The sequence below is a fragment of the Saccoglossus kowalevskii genome, chromosome 3, assembly GCF_978046115.1.
Source record: "Saccoglossus kowalevskii chromosome 3, keSacKowa6.1, whole genome shotgun sequence".
NCBI classification, from domain to species: Eukaryota; Metazoa; Hemichordata; class Enteropneusta; family Harrimaniidae; genus Saccoglossus; species Saccoglossus kowalevskii.
The window spans coordinates 11,054,500-11,076,579 of record NC_140643.1 but is presented as its reverse complement, the minus strand read 5'-3'; the positions used below and the strand labels follow the sequence as shown (position 1 = coordinate 11,076,579).

Sequence of the window (22,080 nt, the reverse complement as noted above, 5' to 3'; positions counted from 1 at the left end):
CACTGTGTCTGCGTCAAAAAGATGACAATTCGGTCTGAAAAGATGCGCAAGTAAAGAAAACTTAAATTAAACATAACAAATTACTCCAAATTATACACAAACTGTCCAAAATTATTCAGAATTATGAGATTTATTGACTTGTGAAGAAAAATAATAACAAAGAGCAAGAGGACGTTGGTTTTAATTTTCGCGGGTACCAAAATAGTGGCAAATACCAAAATAGTGGCTTAACAGACGTCAGCATCAACTATGCATTATTCATATCAATTAGAAACCTGCAGCCGGGGACAGTCTCTGAGGACTAAAGTCCCTCGCGTGAAATGTTTCGCATTTCCCATCAAACGTCTACGGCGTTTGAATGTCTAGGATATACAATTACATTAGGCCCGAGGACTGTCGACAGTCTAGGGTTACCATCAATATACTTAAGTCACTTATCCAGAATCCTGCCGCTAGACGTAATAACCATATTACTCCGCTCCTGTAACAACTTCATTTGATGCCAGTCCATAAACGTATTATATGCAAAACAACCTCATTGGTTTATATACATCTTCATCTAGTGTCCAACTTTGCTTTTTTAAACAACAACTTTTAAATCACGGTCTCTTCTCAGGAACTGGAACTAACTCCCAAAAGAACATCCAGTCTATTACTGATATACCTATATTCAAGTCACAACCAAAAAAACTTATCATCTTCTTCCTTGCTCTTGGTTGGCTTGGAACCTTTGCTATATTCGCTATACAATTATTATTATATTTATTTATTTGTATTTAGACGTCGTTTTAGTACATTAATTCTACTTTGGCTGTGTTTCGGAAGTTTATTTGATTCAGTTTGAAATATAATATTTTTGGAGAACAACTGGTCTACGAAAATAGTTTCAGTCTGATATAGTAAAACGAGTGAAACGTGTATCCAATAATGCTTGACATTTTTTGATTGGGTAATCAGTTTTTTTGTTGGTATCAATTATATATGAATATGCGTACCTTCTCTGTGATGCTCGCGTTTATTGTTATGATTTATCCACCAATAATCCTGAACCACAGTGATATCTGGCGCTTCTGAAATGCACTGTACATCAAATAAAAGATACAATATTTCGTGAACAAGTTAGTGCAGTCCCTTGTTTACAGTTGAATGTTACTGTTTTTGCGATTCTTCTCACCACCTACCACAATTTTCGGTCTAAAATGCGTGTGCCCTCGAAGAAACAGCGAGCAAACAGAGTTTGGATCGAAACTGGCCACATGCTCAACTGGAATTTAATATTACTTCACACACATTATAACGTATTTAGTTGTAGCATGTATGATAAGAAGCTCAGTCGTGGTCTCGAAACTTTGAATTTTGACAAATGACATCAATGATCGAGACAATAAGAGTATTTTCATCAGGGCCCCAGCATCAATATATTATGTTACACTACAACACAGAGAAGCAATATAAAGGTCAACACAACAACAAACGTACTTTTCATATCACCATATTCATGTTTTTTTTTAATATCCTTGAAATATATCTATCTAACATTATTATTAAGCTGCTAAACATCATTCGGTTTCCACGGAAACGGTGGCAGGCGGCGAATTACAACAAATCGGTAATCTTATTGCAGATAGTAATATGTAGGCCAGTTCACTATTAAATTAATATGACATAGTTTTTAATATATCGAGTAACTTTTTATGTTTTTTTTTATTAATTTACTATGATGATCATGATTTGTGAATACTTTCATCTATTATAATAACGTGATTACCGCCATTCTCACATACAGTCAGTTATACTGTCAATTCGTCATAAAACAGATTATATTGATGAGGGATTCAACACCAATAAAAACAGACGGAACTTTAACTGCGACCCATTACCTGATCTTGTGTTTACAACACCACACTGTCCATGTAGATTTAGTGATCGTCACAGTTTTATATGTTTATTAGAAACAATTTTCGTTTGTTCATAGATAGATTAGTAATTCGCACACGTGGATGATAAATGTATGAGAAATCAGCGAATTGAGCATTACGTGTATACATTTACGAGATGCTAACCGAGAGTATGGGTGTTACGCTGGCACTCTACGGCAACACATGCGATTAACCATACTTATAACTTTGCAATTCTCAGCTCTATGTAAAACACATATATTGATTCACTCTATATCAGGGATCTCGCCAGCCCAACGGGAGTGCCGGTCGGTCATTAATATTAATTAGATATATGAATATTAATTAGCCAATGAATATTAACAGGTCACAGTGCAAATATTTTTTTTATTGGAGTAAAAACATTATCTTCCACAATTTAGAAGAATTTGAATTTAAAAATGTGATATATTCGAAATGCAAATGCTGCAGACTAAAAACACAAAAACATATAAATTATTGTTGCAATATCAATGTCTATTGCAAAAGGTTATATAAAACGCATTTGACACGTTTCAGCCAGGAATATGTTCACGACTTTCATGATCTTATTTACTCCAAATACATTCTCCTCCAAAAAATCGACCACGTAATTATTTAACGTATTGTTGTAATTTATTATTCGTACCATCAACTTCTAAAACGTTTACATTCTCAGTAATGAACGAACAAAAAAAACTTTCAAACTATCATCAAAGATACGACGTGACATAACTTATGTCACGGTGTTATACATAGATTGTACCAATAATTCCTCTTACTCGGTCAAATGAAATAAAAGTAAAATTTGACTTAGTTTTATCGGGAGCGGTTATGTTTTATCACTCGCCTCGGTAAAAATCACAAACCCGTCATAATGTTTGTGACGCATTAGTTGACCGGCATGTGTCCTTTGATCCGATGGATAAATAATGCCATTAACCAATCAGAATGCTGCATGATAATGCATTGGCTCAGGTGTAGTAGACATACATTTGTTATGACAGGGACAACATTTATATCATTTTAAAATCTCTATATGGATATTTAAACACGAGTTAAAAGTAATGCAATATATTAAATATCAAGGATATGACAGGTAATTTCATTTTGTTATCTCAGTAGTCGTCACGATGACATAAACTGTATTATAAATATGGAAAAGATTACGATATGCAATTAAACAGGTATATAATACAGGTCGTGATGGACTAAATCAACAAGACTATGTAATCAATGATTCGAACTATTTTTCACAAATATGACCCAAGAAAGAAGGCTATGCGATCTCAATTCATGTGTTCTATCAAATGTGTTTATAAGATTAATCTAGCACCATGTGATATAGTGCAATGACACATATTGAGGGCACATGACGTTTGTGAGGGTACATTAGCCGAACGACCGAGAACCGCATAAGCCAAAAATCCATAAAGGTTTTATTATATACCTTATATGTCGAATGTAATTATTTCGAGTTTCTGTTGTTTTTCATTTATTTCAGTTATTAATCTTATTTTAACATTTATTTTAGTGCGGATTGATAAGTACGTACGATTGGTACGTACTTGATAATTTCAAAAACTCGGTATTCATAGAGCGGATTGTAATTTGTAGGCCAGTTTACTGTAAATAATAGCATATTTATATAATGTATCACGAGATATCTTAAGTGCTTTTTTAATTGTTTTAATGCGCAAACATGGAAATTACACGCAAAAGTTAAAACTGAACATTATTTAATAATTAGTATAGTGATCGTATTTGTGAATACTTGCCAATCTAACATGACGATCTCCGCGATTCTTACATACTGACAGTTATGCTTATAAAATACAACATAAAACAGATTATTATACATCTGTCATCGTAACGCCATAAGTTACAGCTTGCCGTAATTTCTTGATTTTAAAGGGTATTTTCATCTTACCATAATAGAAAATGCGAATTCCAAATATGGGATGATTACGCGCGTAAGCGACCTCTAATAATAACACAAACATGAATGCCACCAGAGTTTGACCAGACTCCACACAAAGAAGTTCGTTGATTCTGTTCTAAACATTTAGGATTTCGGCCTTGGAAGGAAAAGATGTATAATAATAAGGTTATTATGAGGATACCTCAAAGTATGCACTCAGAGAGTACAACGCGCATTGACCTCCGCCGCGCTTCGATCGATACTCCGCTGTACTTTGAGGTATCTTCGTAATAGTCTCATATTATAGTAATAATACAAATCGTTATATCGGGGATTCAATATCAATAAAACAGACAGAACCGTTGCTATACCACTTTTGGTCATGTGACCTATTCATGTGGTCAAGTGTTTATTCCTGCAACTTCACACTTTTTTTCATATTCATATTAGAAACAATCACAGTTTCAGCACATCAGAATACTAGCTGAAGGCCCTATTATTAGTAGCACATGATTGATAATGGTAATTTGTCTGTGGGACACTGAATATTATACCAGATGTTGGTAAATTCAGACCAAACACAGAACTTTGAATATATCGTGACCTGCAATTAAAAAGGTATAACTACAGGTCGTGATGGGACTACATCAAAAAGATCATGCGATAATGAAAATCATATTTTTTCTCCAAATGTGATCGACTCAAATTGTAAATACATTTGTGGCATACAAATATGTTCTAAAGACTGATTAATTAAATTGTCAAAATAATCGACGGCGTCATATAAGGCTATACAATGCCCATTCATGTGTTCTGTCAAATGTGTTTATAAGATTCCCAATCTATTACCATGTGATGGAGCAATGACACATATTGGGAGGAAATGACGTTTGTAAAACTCAAAGTACTAGTGGGGTGTCCGATTTTGAACATTATGAACTAGACACGAGGTCATAAACGTTGGAAGGGCCGAGCTTGCGAGGATGCATTAGTCATGTGACCGAGGACCACAAAAACCAAAGTGCATATAGAGTGTGTATCATATTATTTAAAGGTGAAATTGTTGACATTTATCTATACATTTACAGTGTGGCTTGTTATTTGTTTGATATCACGATACAACACGCCCAAGTGTTTTGGTCGCAACTATCGCAACTCTTTCGAACCGGAAGTTTGCCCCTGTGTTCAAAACCACAACACATTTCGAACACAATACTGTGTGCATTATTTGAATACATTAAATTATATTTGTACCTTTTTCAATGATTTGGGAGCTCTTAGTTACAATAATTCCAAAACTTCATAGAAATTGATTTAGTTGTAAATATTAGTTAGTGTTAAAAAATAATTAGGAACAGTGTGGTTATAGTATATTTGTTGTAATAAAATTAAAAGGTCAGTTACTTTATGAATGAGCAGTACCCGAAGTTGTCGTGTGAATTGTGCAATTTGGTGGTCTCCACAAACACGGATTGCTTTGAGTAGCAAATGACAAGTTGTTGTGTTAATTCCACAATCTCAATAAAACAAAACAAGGCTGATTTGAAGGGTGCGTTCATTTTCAAAACCTGAATTTAATCAAACATTCTCAGCATGACAGAAAAGTGTGCGAAGAGTGTAATACAGAGATTTTTACCGACATTACGCAAAGTGGTGACGATGGATCCACAGTAAACAGTGTGATATATTCTACTTTGGTGAACCATTTCAGAGGTGTCGGTTAACACAATATGTTGTTGTGATCATGCTGATCTATCGACTGTCATCTGTGTCTTTATTTATATGTAATATTTATATGATTCAACTGTACTATATGTTGGAATTAACATCGGATCATAAATCTTGGATTGTGTGGTATTTTTATTTTTATTATTAGTCATACAATATTGATTTATAATTGTCATTTGTCTGTGGGACAGATGTTGGTAAATTCAGACCAAACACAGAACTTTGAATATATCGCGACATGCAATTAAAAAGGTATTTAACTAGAGATCGTGATGGGACTACATCAAAAAGATCATGCAATAATGAAAGTCATATGTTTTTTTTAAATGTAACCGTCTCTATTTGCGAAAACATTTATGGCATACAAATATGTTCTAAAGACTGATTAATTGAATTGTCAAAATAATCGACGGCGTCATAGAAAGCTATGCGATATCAATTCATGTGTTATATCAAATGTGTTTTATAAGATTAATCTATCACCATGAGATATGTAGCATGGCAGAAGAGGAGTGCGAAGTGTGTAATACAGAAATGTGTACCGACATTACGCAAAGTGGTGACCGTAAATGCACACCAAACAGTGCGATATGTTCTACATCGGTGAATCATTTTTCGTTTAATGTAATCTATTGTTGGGATCGCACTAATCTATGTAGTGCCATCTGTGTGTTTATTTATGTGTAATATTTTATATGATTTAACTGTAATATATAACATATAATATAATGAACGTCAGATATGATTATTATTATCTTGGATTGTGTGGCATTTCTATTTTTAGTTTTGTGAAAAATGTAAAATAATATAAATTCAAGTAATACTCCAGACAAATAAATCAATTCATAGTTATACCAAGCCACAAAATGCATTATTTATATATATATAATGAAACTGATCGCCGGGAGCTTTAACATTGTTAACTAATACGCAATTTATTTGCAAATAGAGCGCTTGCGTGATTTAAACATTTTACTCCGTGACAAATTAAATGTTACCTCAAACACAATTATACGCTTTACACTTTATGTGAAGAGGAGAGAACGTCTCATATATATATATATAATGAGAAGTACACTCTTGGCCGCTAACGTATTATATGTATATAATAACAAATTGAATAGGGATATGCAGTACATACTCTCTGACCTGACGTGAAAGTCATACCGAGGCACAGTCAGTATTCAGCGGCAAATTTGTACCACACAATATATAAGTCGAGCTTAAAATTACACAGTTCTAAAAAAGTCATGGAAATGCAATATATAAGATTATCGGACCATTATATTTATAAGTACAGGCTTATATCATGTTATTGTACTCTCATTCCGACGTAGCATAATCTTGAATAGCTGTTGACTATGTATATAGGGAGAGAGGCAAAGGAATCCCCGATTCTCACTTTCTAATCTGAAAATAAATCTTCTGATTATTTTACATAGTATGTACTGATGAACTTGAAATCTTCCATTCCGCGTTATCTTCAGACGCGGCGGCACGAAATATTGCATGGGGTGAGATCTGCTCACCATCCCTTTCGCCGAAAACGCGAGTGGTATCGCCCGAGGCGCGATCTTACTAGGGATATAACCTTTGACACGCTATTTCCTGCATTTTGAGGGGCAACTTTTGCTGAAACAAAGGGTTTCAGCTTTATTGGGGTGCCCCCAACATTGTTTCCGGAAAAGCTACCCCCCCCCCCCCGCTGCCGCGTCACTGATCTAATAACAAAGTTTGAATGATAAGCAAATAGATCTAAAAAAGAAGAAATTTAGTATTATATTACATTATTCAGGGTAGTCTTGATATGCTGATAGCATAATATCCGATAGCATGATAGCTAATAGTATGATCTGTGCTGTAAATATAAAAGTAAGGACATTCTTTGCGAAATATAACCGTTCAACGGATGCCAGTATTACCGGACATGTGTGCAATCTTTCATATCAGAGAGTCGGATGTTAACACGTTGAATGAAAAGTGATCTGTGTGAACAGCTGACTGCAATTGAGCAGTTGACACTGGGTTATCTCTGGGAACAATTGGCAACAACATATCTGCATCAAGATGATGCTTCATTATGCATACATATAATAAACCACGTCGCGTTAACCATAATTATTTGAGTCAGTCTGCTTCAAGGAAATGTTACTCCGTATTGCCCACTCTCTTAGTTTTGAGCAAACAGTGACAATAAATAATCAATTTGATTCCATCGTCTTCATTCATACAATTTATACATACAGTTTTAAGCTCTGAGGACCTCTGGACCTTCACATTTATGATACAGCAACGCTGATTGGTGGCGCCAGTTCCTTGGCGTGCTCAATAAAATGACTCAATTTAACTGCAGTGAAATACAACTTTTCCTAACACGATCACGCACAGGTTCGTAGACCGGTTATGAATGGCCGGCTTTAGCGAAACCGTGCGGTTCGGACGCTGAATATTATGCCAATGGTGGCAAACATTCCAGCCAGGATTTTGAGAATTCAAAACATTGCCAGTATGTAGGATAAAAACATTTGCAGAGCCACACATACACGTTTATATTACGGGTTTACCGTTTTAAAGCAGAGGGGTCGTCACCTGCGCATGCGACGATAACAACGCACGCTAGATCGCATATGCTCATGAGTAGACGCTTGTTTGTAAACAACGCATGCGCAGATGACGACTCTTCCGCTTTAAATATACGGCGATAAAGGATAATATGACCGAAAACGCTATTGCCACGCATGCGCAGGTGACGACTCTTCCGCTTTAAATATACGGCGATACAGGGTCATATGACCGAAAACGCTATTGCGAACAACTCGAAGACAAATTTTTAATGAGTGATGCATAATGTTTAAACAGGTGTAGTATTTTCAGGAAATGTTCAGGAACTTTGAGGAGTTTAATAAATACATCTTGAATTTTCAAGGTGAATGTTCCGGCGAAGCATTCCACTATCACCTTGAAGTATTTCATTGGGACTATGTGTATGTGACAATGCCCTCACAGTTTAGAATCAGTTTACCAACAGCCAATCATATTGCTTCTTTCTACAACGCGCTTGGAAAGCTCTCAAAATCTTCAAGGCGGGCAAAGTCACGAGACGCGCACCACTCTACCATGTATTTCTATGGGCTCTGTGCGAGCCGGTGAAAATAGCTAAAATCGAGGAAACAGCACAAACATAAATTTGAAGAAATCCTAAACAACCAAATTTAAATATGTTGCATATGTAGGGATAGTCTTGTTACACTGTTCAGGGGGTGTCAACAACCGTCCCAAAATACCGTTTTCTGCCAGGCGGTGAAAATGCCTGACCTGAGAATGAATGTCGCTGCGCAGAGTGGAAGCTTTTTTGGCTTGGATGTCGAGCAATACAGCGACGACGTCCATACATCATGCAACTCACAGATATTCAGACCAAAGCTATTCAAACTATACTTAGTGCCGAGTCTGATGTGTTCGTTTTTTGTCGCACTGGAAATAGTAAATCCTTATGTTATTATGGTTTACCGGTCTTTAGACCATCGAGCGTGGTAATAGTGTTGTCGCCACTGCTGAGTATTATAGAAGACTAGGTGTTATATTTCAAAGCTCATGATGTCACTGCAACATATATTGGCAGAAATGACGCCAAAGACATCGGAAACGCAAAGCTCCAAGCGCTTACTGGCAGTCATTGTAACAAAGCTTTCTATTGGTCGGTAAATTTTCTATCGCGCAACCACGTGACATACACGGTTATGAATAGAATTACCGCACGGTGTTGTAGAGGGAGGAATGTCCGAACGGAGCAACACCGTGCAGGCGGACGATGAATAAATACGATGCCACGTGTCACGTATTTTTGGTATTATATTTATCAAATCATATATGTTTCACTAGTAGAAACTAATGGAAATCGTTATTTGTGAGCGCGTGCCTTAAGCGTCTTAGCACGTTGTACTTTTTATCATTTTCCGAACATCATTATTTGAAGTCAGTTCTGTAATATCCTTAAGACTATGACCAAAAATCGCATTTTAATATGTTAAAGGCAACTTTTTCCCCAAGGTTGATCCGGGTTGATTTTTTGTTGCAGATATAGGACATCCACAGACAACATGAATGGGATCTCACACAAGAACTGAAATTTTGTTTTTTCCATCAGTCACATCACTGACTGACTGGCATTTGCAGCAGAAAGGCGAATCTAGAGAGGAAAACATGAATTTATTGATTTTTTTGTAATTACTGTAGATTTAACACTCAAAGTTAACGAAACAGTGTCATGGAGATGACGTAAGCGTTCCATGTATATGAAGGGCATATTTGCAATTTGTGGGGTGTATACGTGAAAATATGCACGTAAAAACTTTTACACTGTTGAATATCTGTCTCCTATTTGAACTGCACGAGACAGTCCCGTTGTGTCCACTATTTGAACTGGCTAAAATCAATGACAAGTTACCCTCTAATTGAACTGGCCAAGTAAAGTAAATCCCCGGTGTTATGTACACACGTGTTACAGTGGATTAATGGACAGAATTTGGATGAATTGAGCGAAACAGGAGAAATAATACGAAAACAAAATTATCCATGCATGACAAACACGTGTTGCAATGTGTGCGTTCATTACAGAAATGTCATTGAAGGCAAAGATGCAAATAATGTTGAATCAAGCATGTTCGTGTTAGGTTTCAACGATTTCATGGTCAGTTGTTTCAAATCAGAGCACAATTTGTCGGAATCGAAATTTATAAAAGTAAACCATCGACAATAAGATCATTAAACAAGACCATCGCAACTCATTACCGATAAGCACCGCCAGATGTATCAACTCAGTACACCGTATGAAAACATTGGAAAGATGAATCAGATACACATGATGATGCATACGATGAAGAACATTATCTGAAGGCGCTTTTCATATTCATGAGTTCAGAGAATATCCTAATCAAACAGTAATTAAAATCACGTGTCAGCATGAGCTGCGTTATTGGTGACAGATGCACATATTATCCATAATCTATTAACACTACAAACCCCACGATGTCGTGTTGATGTTCAGTAATTTATTTTAGAAGAGATTTTGAAAAGTGCTAAATTGACCCCAACCAATGTCGCATGTCAATCAGTGGTTTACATATACCCGTACAATTATTGTAATATCCGGTTGAAAGTGGGAACAAAGTTTTAACCTAACGTTCCAAGTGTGATGCGGTAATTTTCACTGTCAATTTTCAACCTCCACATACTATCGGGTTTTCTATTTTGCTATTTCCTCCTATTGTGAAACGCCAGGTAGAACACACTAAGTACATAAATATGCAGTTTTCGATCAGTGGTCATAATTAACATTGAAACACAACATGGTCGATTTGTTAACGTGATAAGCCACAAATAGGTCACTGTGAAAATATTGTTTGTATTTGACGAGTCGTTGAATATGAGGTCATCTGGTGGTATAGTACAAAAGGGACCACACGTTCTATGTATGATAACTTTGCATGGGGTATGTCGCACATTTACAATGTGTAAATTTACAGGTCTGTGTATTAAATACGGCTTACGTTACTTTCAAGTCTATAAAGACTGTAAAGACATCGTATCTGAACCTGATGTTTATTATAGTTAAATACATTGCAGATTTTTTAACAAAAACGCCTTCCACTATTTGCTATGACATAGAATAATGTCATTCAAGTCAGTTAACTTTATTGACTTTTAACAATTTAACACCATACTACAGCGCCCTCAATATATTAACTGATACTAGTAGTTAAAGTACGCCTAAAAGGACACTGACGGTCGTCAACGGACTGTTTGGGGTTTAGGATTAAATAAACTAGAACGAGACCCAAAGCAGGCGCTTAACCACCGTGAGCGTCCGAGTTGCCGTCCTTTAAGGAAATACTGCTCATTTGGTAGGTTATGGGTTGAAACTAGACTGGCAAAGTCTGGGCGATTTATTTCTTTTTAAATTTAAAATTAAATAAAAAAAATAGCGAAATGGAGATGTTAACGCGAAATCCCCTGTAACCGCGAAAGCATCCAGACTGGACGTTTTTGCCGTGCCCTCTGGGGTGAAAGCAGGAACTAGTGTGTTTTCATACTAGTTTCTTATGTTAATGAGCAGAATGACAGGCAAGAACGTTACCCAATCAGAGTAATTTGACCTTTAAGCTATATCTAGTAAACCTTTGAACCTGAAGACTTGTGGTGGTTTCGCGTTCACCCCACCTTCAATTTCGCAAAACTTTTTTTTCTCCATTTTTTTTATAATTATTATTATTATTATTATCATTTAACTGAATAAAATCACCACAGCTGGGCCAGCCTAGGTTGAAACCTGTGTATTACCAAAAAGCATCAGTAAAGTAAAGTAAAGTAAAGTCAAGTCAAGTAAAGGGAGGGACGTCACCAGGGCACGCGCGGAAACTGAGTCCCAAGCGGCGACGACAACAACACACGCTAAAAACACAAAGGCTCTTGGGTGGACGCAGGTGACGACACCCCCGCTTTAAACCTATATACAGTGTATACTGACACATGCTCCATATGTTATGTCAGGTGTGTATGACTATTTACTGTATGACTATTTATTGGCACTGTGGTATGTTGGGTATCCCGGCATGCCCAGTTGATCACAGGCATCTGTTAAAATTTTCATTTGTTAACTTATGTGTCCGCAAAATTAGCAACTATGGCGATAGTGAAAATTTGGTTATGAGGTTCGCGCAATTCAATAAATCAAAACAGCAATAATTGTGATTTGTCTGTGGCACACTGGAGGACATAATATCGAATATATCATATGTAATTAAATCAGTATTCAAAAGCAAGTCGTGAATGAGACTTCTTTACAGTATTGCAATGATACAAAAGATTTTTTGCGAAAACAGACTCAATTGATCTTAAAATACAAATCGGGGTATCATAATTGTAAATACTCTTAATTAAAGATTAAGCAGTGATTATATGTAGATTATTCGACAATACAATCAAATAATAGAATCAAAATATCTGATGTGAAACAATTAATTGTTTTCACATACGACATAACGATATACAGAGTACAGAGCCATAGACAAAAATCGAGATAGGGGCAGAGATCTCCATTTCTTTATGTGCCCATCAACATGATCAAGACCTCATAATATATAATCTGTACAAGTATTCAAAATATATTAGACATTACCATGTTTCCGAAAAGTTCACTCATTTATTTTCAGCAGGTATTTTCATATTTGATTACCCATATCGTATTTTCTATTTCCAGCCCGATCGTTATCTTTAATTTACCGTTTCTCAGTTGCAAAGAACCCACCTTTCTCATATTGCAGTCTTCTGTCCAGGAACAGATTGTCACCGTCGTATATAGTGTGATACGACACATGTCTTTTATATTACTTTCAATCGTTTGTACAATTTGTTTATTATTTTGATTTTCTTATTGATATGTAGATTCGTGACATACACGTATTTATTGAGTACTCATCTTCAGTGTTACTCTCTGACAAGTATATAGTGTCATAGCATTTTGTAAATTTCGTTATTCCAGACGGAAGTCTGCAGTATAGTAAACAATAGTTTTTGCTTGATCCAATGTATCATGTGAATATTGAAACATATTTGTTTATTATAGATTGGAATCAATGACTTACTTGTAAATAAAATCAACCTGTCAATATTTACATTAAAATATTTATTATGGAAATAATTTAAGAAATAAAGAATCTGTCACAAATTGGAAATTAATGGTAGAAAGGTTGTAATTCTACTTATGTTGTTTCTATAGCAACAATTCCACAAACATTTTGATCACGTTATCTATGTTTCCTTGGTGTTTCTTTCTGTGAAATGAGATGAGTAAAACTAGTGTTGGAATATTCAGTAAGTTTGAATGTACAAATTCCAAAGCAGCTATGAATTTAGTTCTCAAGTAAAAATATATCTAAACAAAATTTGGTGGGAACATTATTGGTTCGAGTTAAATTGTAGGTACCGAACACAAGTAAAACCAAGTTATAAGTAATATATCAAGCAACACGTTACTCGAGTAATAATTGTTTGTTAGACAGACATCTATATCGTAATCCTGTAAATATCGCATCAATGGTTATGTAATGAACTTACTCAAATGTTCAGATGTGCCATGAAAATATCTACATCTTCACATTTACCGTAATACACACTTCGGAGTAATAATAATAGACATATTGAAATCGGGCTGCTGGCAAAAAAACTACCGCCCCCTAAGATTACACACGGCCAATTACATAGTAAATATTCATCTATTTGAACACTGAACCAACCAATCAATTAAAGTATTATTATAGTATATCAAAGGCGACGTCGGAAGGTCAAGACCATAGTTATCAATTGCTGACTATTGAGATTCGCACGGAATCCATTACTATTTAGATGACATCCGCTGACACCATGTACTAGTATGCCGACAACCTTTGCTAACACGGTTATTGTAAATAACCATCAAAATAATCTGTCATAGAGACCGGACATACTAATATTCATAAGACTGAATCAGCTGAATTTCAATTATACGTTTTAATAGATTTATGTGTGGAATGAACGGTCTGTCGATTTTGAAATGGGTTATTGTTGGTACGTCGTGTGTACACACTGATTGCATTTTCTAATACTTCTTAGTACACCAATACTAATTCCCTCCACACTTAAAATAGCGACTCATGAACATGACAATTACAGAAAACACAGTAAACACCGTTATATGCTACAGAGCAAGAAATTTAAAAAATTTATTTATAATTAGATGCGGAGATTAGTACTGAAGATTTTCACGCCTGTAAGAGCCATTTATTATTAAAAACATAGCAACTATATAAGTCTTCCTCAATCAAAAAGTCATTTTATAAACCTCTTATCAAAAATGTCATCTAGGCTGATTTATAACACAGCAAATATAATTAAAATCAAAGGTTGAGTCATGGAGTACAATTTCTCACATTAAAACAATTAGAGAACAAATGCTATCAACAAAAATGTATTTGAAACACTTGTTCTAGCTGCTAAATAGTTAAATTCACAAGGTATTGGACAAATAAATACTCAGTTGTTACAATCACAGGCAATGGCAATATGGGAAAGAATTATTTCAACTACTATGATTTTATTTTTTCTTCATTTCACTACAGTCTATATTTGCACTCCTAGACTGTAACAAAACAGTTCAAACCACAAATTGAATATAGACAGCTAATATATCACTCATATTTAAAAGTACAGCATGTCCTAATAATAGTCATTATTATAGATATCAGAGCCATAGTTGTAATCATGTTTCATGAAATTATGATGCGCGATCTACTATAATCGAACTTGAACGAGATGGTAAACTGATGCATATAGAGCTAGATTACTAACAACTGTAATAAAACAATAGGCAAGTTCCAACATACAAAAATATAAAAATGAAAGTGAATGGTTAACAAAGGATATATGTACTGCAAAAACCCATCAGGTAACATTTTTTGCTGACTATGTCGATGTTCGAGAGAATACAGCAAAATTTTAAAAAAAATAATGTATTCCGTTTAAGACCCATACAAACGTAATATCCAATACTAGCAGATTATTTGTTTTCTTAACATACCTAAGTAGTCCTATCCCATTATACGTACGAGAAGAAAACTGCCCATAAATATACATGTTGGCTAATTAAATTGATCGATTTATATATATAAAACACAAACTCAAAACACAAGTGGTATGAGTAGTGTTATAAACATAATGCATGTTAATGAAAATGTTCATCGCGTGTGTGCAAAAGATTGTTGGCAATGTATAACATTGTTCATTGTGGATTAATTGGGTGATGAAATTGAGATTCACTAAAAAGATTACAATTGAATATTAGGAACAGTATCAAAATGTGAATATACGTTTTTTACTAACAAAAAATGTGCAACAAATGACCGTTTTAGGATAAACACAACAATGTGTATACATGCTGGAAAGCATAACGTTTACAAAACAACTACTTAAAAAATACGAAATTTATAGTTGCGGTTCTGTGAAAACAATAGCGACTCAAGTGAAAGTGACCGATTATGAGTGACTTCGTATTCGACCGATACCTTTTTCAGCGTGATACAATTTCCGTTGCTCATTACATATGAATTGAACCAAATAATAATAATTAGTATATTGGATAAGCAAATACATCTAATTTAATAATATCGCTTGTCAACCTTAAATTGCAATGCTTTAAACCACCACAGTCGTCGAACTACTGTGTGTTTGATAAGACTCCCATCCGACATACACAGCGTAAGATACACGGTTTGCATGGAATTGGAACTTATTGTTGCAATTATAAAACAAAACAAACAATTACGATAAGTCTAACAGCGTATACCTAACGTAGGATTGAACATTCCTAGTTGTAACGTTTGCTGAAGTATCGCACATTTTGTAAAATTGTATTGATGACGATGATGTAACATAATACATTGGATAACATCAACGTAATAAGACATATTACAGAAATTTGCAAACTGGGCCAAACATATTTTATTACAAGGTGTTAGGGTTTGGTACCCAATCAGGAACTATCTTGTTAGTAATTAGACACTGAATCCAATTCACTACCCGTATAGAATAATGCGATCAAGCTGTGACTTGCAAATAATGGGGACTTTTCACTGGATATAGGTAGTAGTGTTTGTCACCTTCTCTTGCATCTTCACCTTCCTTCAGAAGACCCTGCAGTTCAGTAACAATGGACTCAAAACTGGATCGATTGAAAGGATCTTCATGCCAACACTTCATCATAATGTCATACCTGGATTGAATTGAATGACGTATTATTAGCTTGGTTATAGGGCTGCTTGGGCTCCGCCCACAGCTTGTATTATTCACTGTGTTCATGCTATATATATGTAAATAATAATAACAGTATGAATGACGAGAAACTTTATTTGACATTCATTTCTCTTTTTCTGGTAGTATTTGTCCATGACAATAACAACGTATTTTAAATGATTACAATTGGACACTATATGTCACTCACAATTCGTCCGGTGCGTAACTAGGCTGCTGCAAACGTCGTCCATTCTTCAGGTAGTTTGGGATATCCCAATTATCAATACTTGCATAAGGCAGTTCGCATCTTGTCAAGAGCTCCCATAGCAACACTCCATAGGACCACTGTGAAATAGAGCAAATAAACATATTGAGGGCGTATGACGGTTGGGAATTAGTGGACATCCATACATAGTATATAATCATTAGTGTTACGGATCTTACCACATCAGACTTAGTAGTGAATCGACTGTTATTAATACTTTCTAAAGGCATCCATCTGATCGGCAGTCTGGCTTTCTTATCTTCGCTGGCATAATATTCACGTTCGTATATGTCACGTGACAGACCAAAGTCGGATACCTTCACAGTCTCAGATTCGTCGACCCTGGATAAATATATAATATCAATGTGGTTTCAGTCTGGATTCTTGTTTTAATTATAAATGCCAATATATCATAACATACGTACAGTAAATAATGCACGTATAATAATACTGTAATTATGAATCGCACTTACATACAGTTTCTGGCAGCTAAATCTCGGTGGACGAATTTTAGAGAAGCTAGGTACTCCATTCCCCGCGCAACGTGCAGTCCGTATGTTATAAGTTGGCGCACGGAAACCTCCTGCCAAAACATAACACATATCATTTGATGCATTGTAGAGTGAAGCGAGAATTATTTACAACTAAATACCAGAGTATTTTCTCCAAGTGTTAAAAAATACAAATACTAGTAATACACAATGTACCTGGAGACAACTAATCCCGGTAGTTGTCATAATTAAACTCCTAATCTAATCCAACCTCTCCAGATCATAATGCTACTCACTCTTTCCGGACACTCTATATACGATTTCAAATCTCCATGTGCCATAAATGGGAGAACAATCAGGACACAGTCGTTGTCATCGATACACACACCAAGCAAACTTAAGACATTAACGTGATTAAAATCCTTCATCATTATCCCTTCTTCTAGGAACTTTTTGACATCTTCAATATCGTTGCTACCTGTCACCAAGAATGAAATGTAAATTAATGTAATGTAATGTTCATAATTGCAATTGCAAGTGTTCATAAACTAAACAGAAACCTTCAGAACAATGTGTAATAAATCTATCCGTCTACACTACACCGATTAATAAGGCCCAGTGTGTCAAGTTGAGCAAAACGAATGAAACTCTATAACGGTAATGAATTAGTTAGTATGTATGAATGACAAGCTAACGCAGTAATGTGGACGTTATGGTATGTAATTGTGTATTACCACATCTTATGATCCACCTACTTTTCAATGATTTGACGGCCACTTGCTCCACCTTTCCATCAATTGTGTTTCTGAGTTCTCCGAGGACAACTCGTCCAAACTGACCTTTGTAAAGTAAAACAATATAAAGTCAGTTTAACAAATCATCACTTCCACTACCACCACCTGTAGCAACATCGTATGTTAATGATGACGAGATGATGCCCAGGACAGTATGGACCTTTGTCTGAGGCTGAAGTTTTTTTCTATTCACGCACGTCCTGAATATATTCACTTTAATTAAGGTAAAGCACATTAGCTTACCTTTGCCAATGACGTCATTATTTCGAAGGCTCAATAGATGATTTTCAATAAGAGTATCCTGCACTCTGATGCGCAGATCTTCGTCCAGTTGATCCATAATACCTATACGCTTTTGGTAACCTTTTAATAAATATAACAGTTGGAATAGATATCTCTGTTACTACATATAACTAAGTATATCAATGTAACGTAAATGATAATACATTGAAATATTATTTTACCTGTGGAATCTGGGGGCATGTAGTAGATGGTTGGTTCATCCGAATCGTCCTTTCCTTGTATGAAGGCAACAGCTGGTTGGTAATCATTTGTCTCGTGTGGGCGCATCCTAGATTTTCCGGTAAGGGACGGATGAGGTGTCCTTGCACGTCTAATAATATATAATACAATTACAGCGACTGCTATGAGCAGTAGTAAAACTACAACTACAGTTATGGCAATAATCCACGGTTCGAGAGTAAACTCATCATCAACGTACTTCAAGTATCCTATTAAGTGGGTGTTGGCACTGTACTGCCCGACTTTCACCTGAATCAATCAAAACAGTAATAACATTAATACACATAATGAAATGTATACATATATTTGCAGCAACTAATAGCCACTGCATGCGCGAGACTTGAATAGAGTGTGTATGTTGGATACATGCCAAACATTAACTGAATATTTATACATAGTGTTACAATTATGTCTCTGGCTTTGTTTATAGGCAGCAAGTGCAGTTTGGGAGACATACAAGAAAGGAAATACATACCATTACATGTGGGAATCCATGAGAGGCAGCAAATTCGCTTCTACTTGGAGGCATCGTGGGCGGTGGTTTACAAGTCAGCTGGGTTCGGTACAGTGAGACAACACTGCAGAACGCCGTACCAATGTGTATATCAATGTCAGACTTCAATGCACCACAGTCTAGTCGCTCTCCCTGTGGTACAAACAGTAGCTTTATTGTCATAGTAGTTTATGGCAAATTATTGTGTTGCTTGGGAGCATGCAAAGCATTGATAAGCAGAAAGTTGTGAAGTTATCATTAATGAAAGATATCCATCGGAATGTTCTCTGTGGATAAGTGCGGAAAAAATGAGCTTCACGTACATGAATCACCAGATAGTCCTCTTCACTTGGGTTAAATTTGGCAATATTGTTATCACTCATAAACATGTAGTACTCTGGGTTCTGAGCGACAACAATTGTAGTGAATCTCTCGTCAAGATGATTTTGTATATTTTCCCACTGATAAGCTTCAACGCCATCTAAAATAAAGCCGATTCGAAATTCAATGTGTTCTCCATCTCGCGTCGTTTGTATGATTTTACAGTAATCGTCGATACTTTCACTATCTTCCACGGGGCTACGTCTATTCCGGGTGGAGTTAAACTCGGTATTAATTATAATCTCCGGTGACGGACAGGTCATTGTAGTTGAATTATGAACTTGACATATCTAAGTACAGAAACACAAATAAATAAATAAATAAATAAATAAATAAATAAATAAATAAATAAATAAATAAATAAATAAATAAATAAATAAATAAATAAATAAATAAATAAATAAATAAATAAATAAATAAATAAATAAATAAATAAGTAAATAAATAAATAAATAAATAAATAAATAAATAAATAAATAAATAAATAAATAAATAAATAAATAAATAAATAAATAAATAAATAAATATTTGGTGTCATTTATTATATCAACAACAGCTGAAGAAATGAGGCGCGTTCTAATCAATACATTGCTGGTATATCATGGAAGATTAATTCCAATACTAGCACATCTTTGTTTGATTTGGCATCTCACAAATTCGGAATTTGGAAAGCGGAAGTGATCACGGTTACAACAAAGACAAGTATCAGCAAGGCTAGCAAAATAATGGTATTTCGTTCACATACGTTAAAACAAATTTGGGACAGACAATACGAGAACGGGACAAATTTTGTTAATACTCACCGACTGGAACCTGTCGACAATTGTGTCGTTGATAATTAGTACTACTACAAACACTGGGCGTGCTATAGAATCTAAATTCGTACCAGTAACGTATTGGAGTTCTCCGCCACTGAAACAATAAATAAATAATATTAGTACAATATTCCCACAAAGTCTCGGAAAAACGAACATACTTGAAAATTTTGTATTTCATCGTTTAACCCATAATTTCTCCCCAAATTTGGACAGGATGTATGCTACTTTTGTTATTCAAAGATTCAGAGATCAACTGAATTTCTTGCCTTTATATATTCAATCTAGCATTCAAGTTGCTAAACCGAACAAACATTTTAGACGCTATATCGACATTTTCGACTATGATATAAATTACAGAGGTGTTTTTGCGCATCAAATAAAGATATCCAATTGTGCTTGATAATAACAACATCGTACCGAGACACCGCATAAATCGTAAACAAAAGTTGTATTAAAGTTTAAATAATTAACCGCATTAATCAATGTCATGTCACAATATACATTTGGTAAGTGATACATTAGGAGCAGTCATTTCAAACAGGGTGTTCATTACATCACAGAGAAATGTAAAGCAACATTTTGACATACGTTGTAGCTTCTAGCAGGCCAGGGGAACAAAACCATAGACAGTCAACGTTAACTTTTGTAGCAAATTTGACCTGTAGACTATTATGTTTTCTTTGACTCAATGAATTGAAAATTTGATCAAACGTAATTTTGTTTTAACCCTTTTTATTTATTACAATACAAAAATCTTTTTTTCTGAACGCAAGCCCCTGTTCTGTCCCAAATTATTACACATTATATAAGGTTAAACGTAGCATTGCAAAATTGAAGTGAATACTCACCTTATGAACGTTCTTAGTGGGAATATGGTGTCAATTACAGGATCATCGGTGTAGGCGTATAACTGTGTCGATTGCGTTACGTAACCACCATTGTATGTGATCGACACAAAGTGCTGTATTGGCAAATGTGCTCCCGATATGCAAATTAGCTGAGTATCATTGGAATACTCTCTGTAAGTTAAACATACATTAGCAAAATGGCAACTTGTGGATCTGCGATATCGCTTTTAAGCAAATGAGAGATGAGACAATGGTGAGATGCATGTTCGCCTCGCTTCAACCGTTCAAACGTGTTGTGGTTCGATTTCCAGAGGCAACTCGGTAATATAAATTAGCTGAGGCGACGGCACAAAATTGTGCATTGGGGGGGGGGCGATGTCTGCTCACCATCCCTCGCGCCGAAGGAAAAATTAAAACCCTCTGAAACGCTATTTTCTGTATTTTGAGGTACAAGACAGGTATTCCCCTTCAACTGTGTCGCCTCGACATCAATACACAACGAGTTTCAGCTTGATTTAGGGGAGGGCGATGCCCATTCCCCCAGTTTTTTTTCTGAGGCCCCCCCCCCGCAACTGATTAGAGCACAGCACACTATTCTTTATGAGTTAATATCACATGTATGGTCCTTTATAGAACAAAACATGCAACCATATGTCTTCGCAAAATTTGATGGAAAATACCTTGGAAAGATTGGCTATATTACAAAATGACAACAAGACTGATCGGTATGTGTATATCATTGTGATTATCTGATTCTGCGAATAAATAAATGCTGAAGTTGAACAATAATATCTTGTATCTTCAATGTACATAGTACATTTATGTCTATGTTTTTGAGTACATCGTGAAAATTATACATGCTAGTCACATCAAAATTGAGTTATTGTAACAACAACAAAAACAGCAACGAGGACCATTCCTTCAAGGTTAAACAAGTGCTTATTATCGCTCCCTATTTTCATTATATGTTTTCGTTATTTTATTTGAATTTTCAAGCTACACAAAAACAGATCTCTGTTGGAGTCGATTATCTAATTACAATGCTGGTTTCAAATTTCCACTCAGGCAAACATCAGAGA

General features: G+C 35.3%; 1 protein-coding gene across 2 annotated transcripts in view; it reads right to left on the bottom strand.

The window, feature by feature from the left end:
- Positions 1–14,292: 14,292 nt before the first annotated feature.
- LOC100372091 (hepatocyte growth factor receptor-like) overlaps positions 14,293–22,080 on the bottom strand; it is a 31,574-nt gene continuing 23,786 nt past the window's right edge. Inside the window, exons 10-21 of one of the 2 annotated variants that reach the window (XM_006822118.3) lie at positions 21,002–21,172; positions 20,139–20,247; positions 19,278–19,625; positions 18,937–19,107; positions 18,404–18,710; positions 18,183–18,302; positions 17,901–17,984; positions 17,442–17,623; positions 17,128–17,237; positions 16,834–16,996; positions 16,598–16,734; positions 14,293–16,369 (exon numbers count right to left, since the gene is read on the bottom strand). In XM_006822118.3, coding sequence (XP_006822181.3) covers positions 16,195–16,369; positions 16,598–16,734; positions 16,834–16,996; positions 17,128–17,237; positions 17,442–17,623; positions 17,901–17,984; positions 18,183–18,302; positions 18,404–18,710; positions 18,937–19,107; positions 19,278–19,625; positions 20,139–20,247; positions 21,002–21,172 — 2,077 coding nt within the window. In that variant the 3' untranslated portion in view covers positions 14,293–16,194. Of the gene's footprint in view, positions 16,370–16,597; positions 16,735–16,833; positions 16,997–17,127; positions 17,238–17,441; positions 17,624–17,900; positions 17,985–18,182; positions 18,303–18,403; positions 18,711–18,936; positions 19,108–19,277; positions 19,626–20,138; positions 20,248–21,001; positions 21,173–22,080 lie in introns of those variants that run through there. The other variant, XM_085496763.1, reaches the window with a different exon arrangement.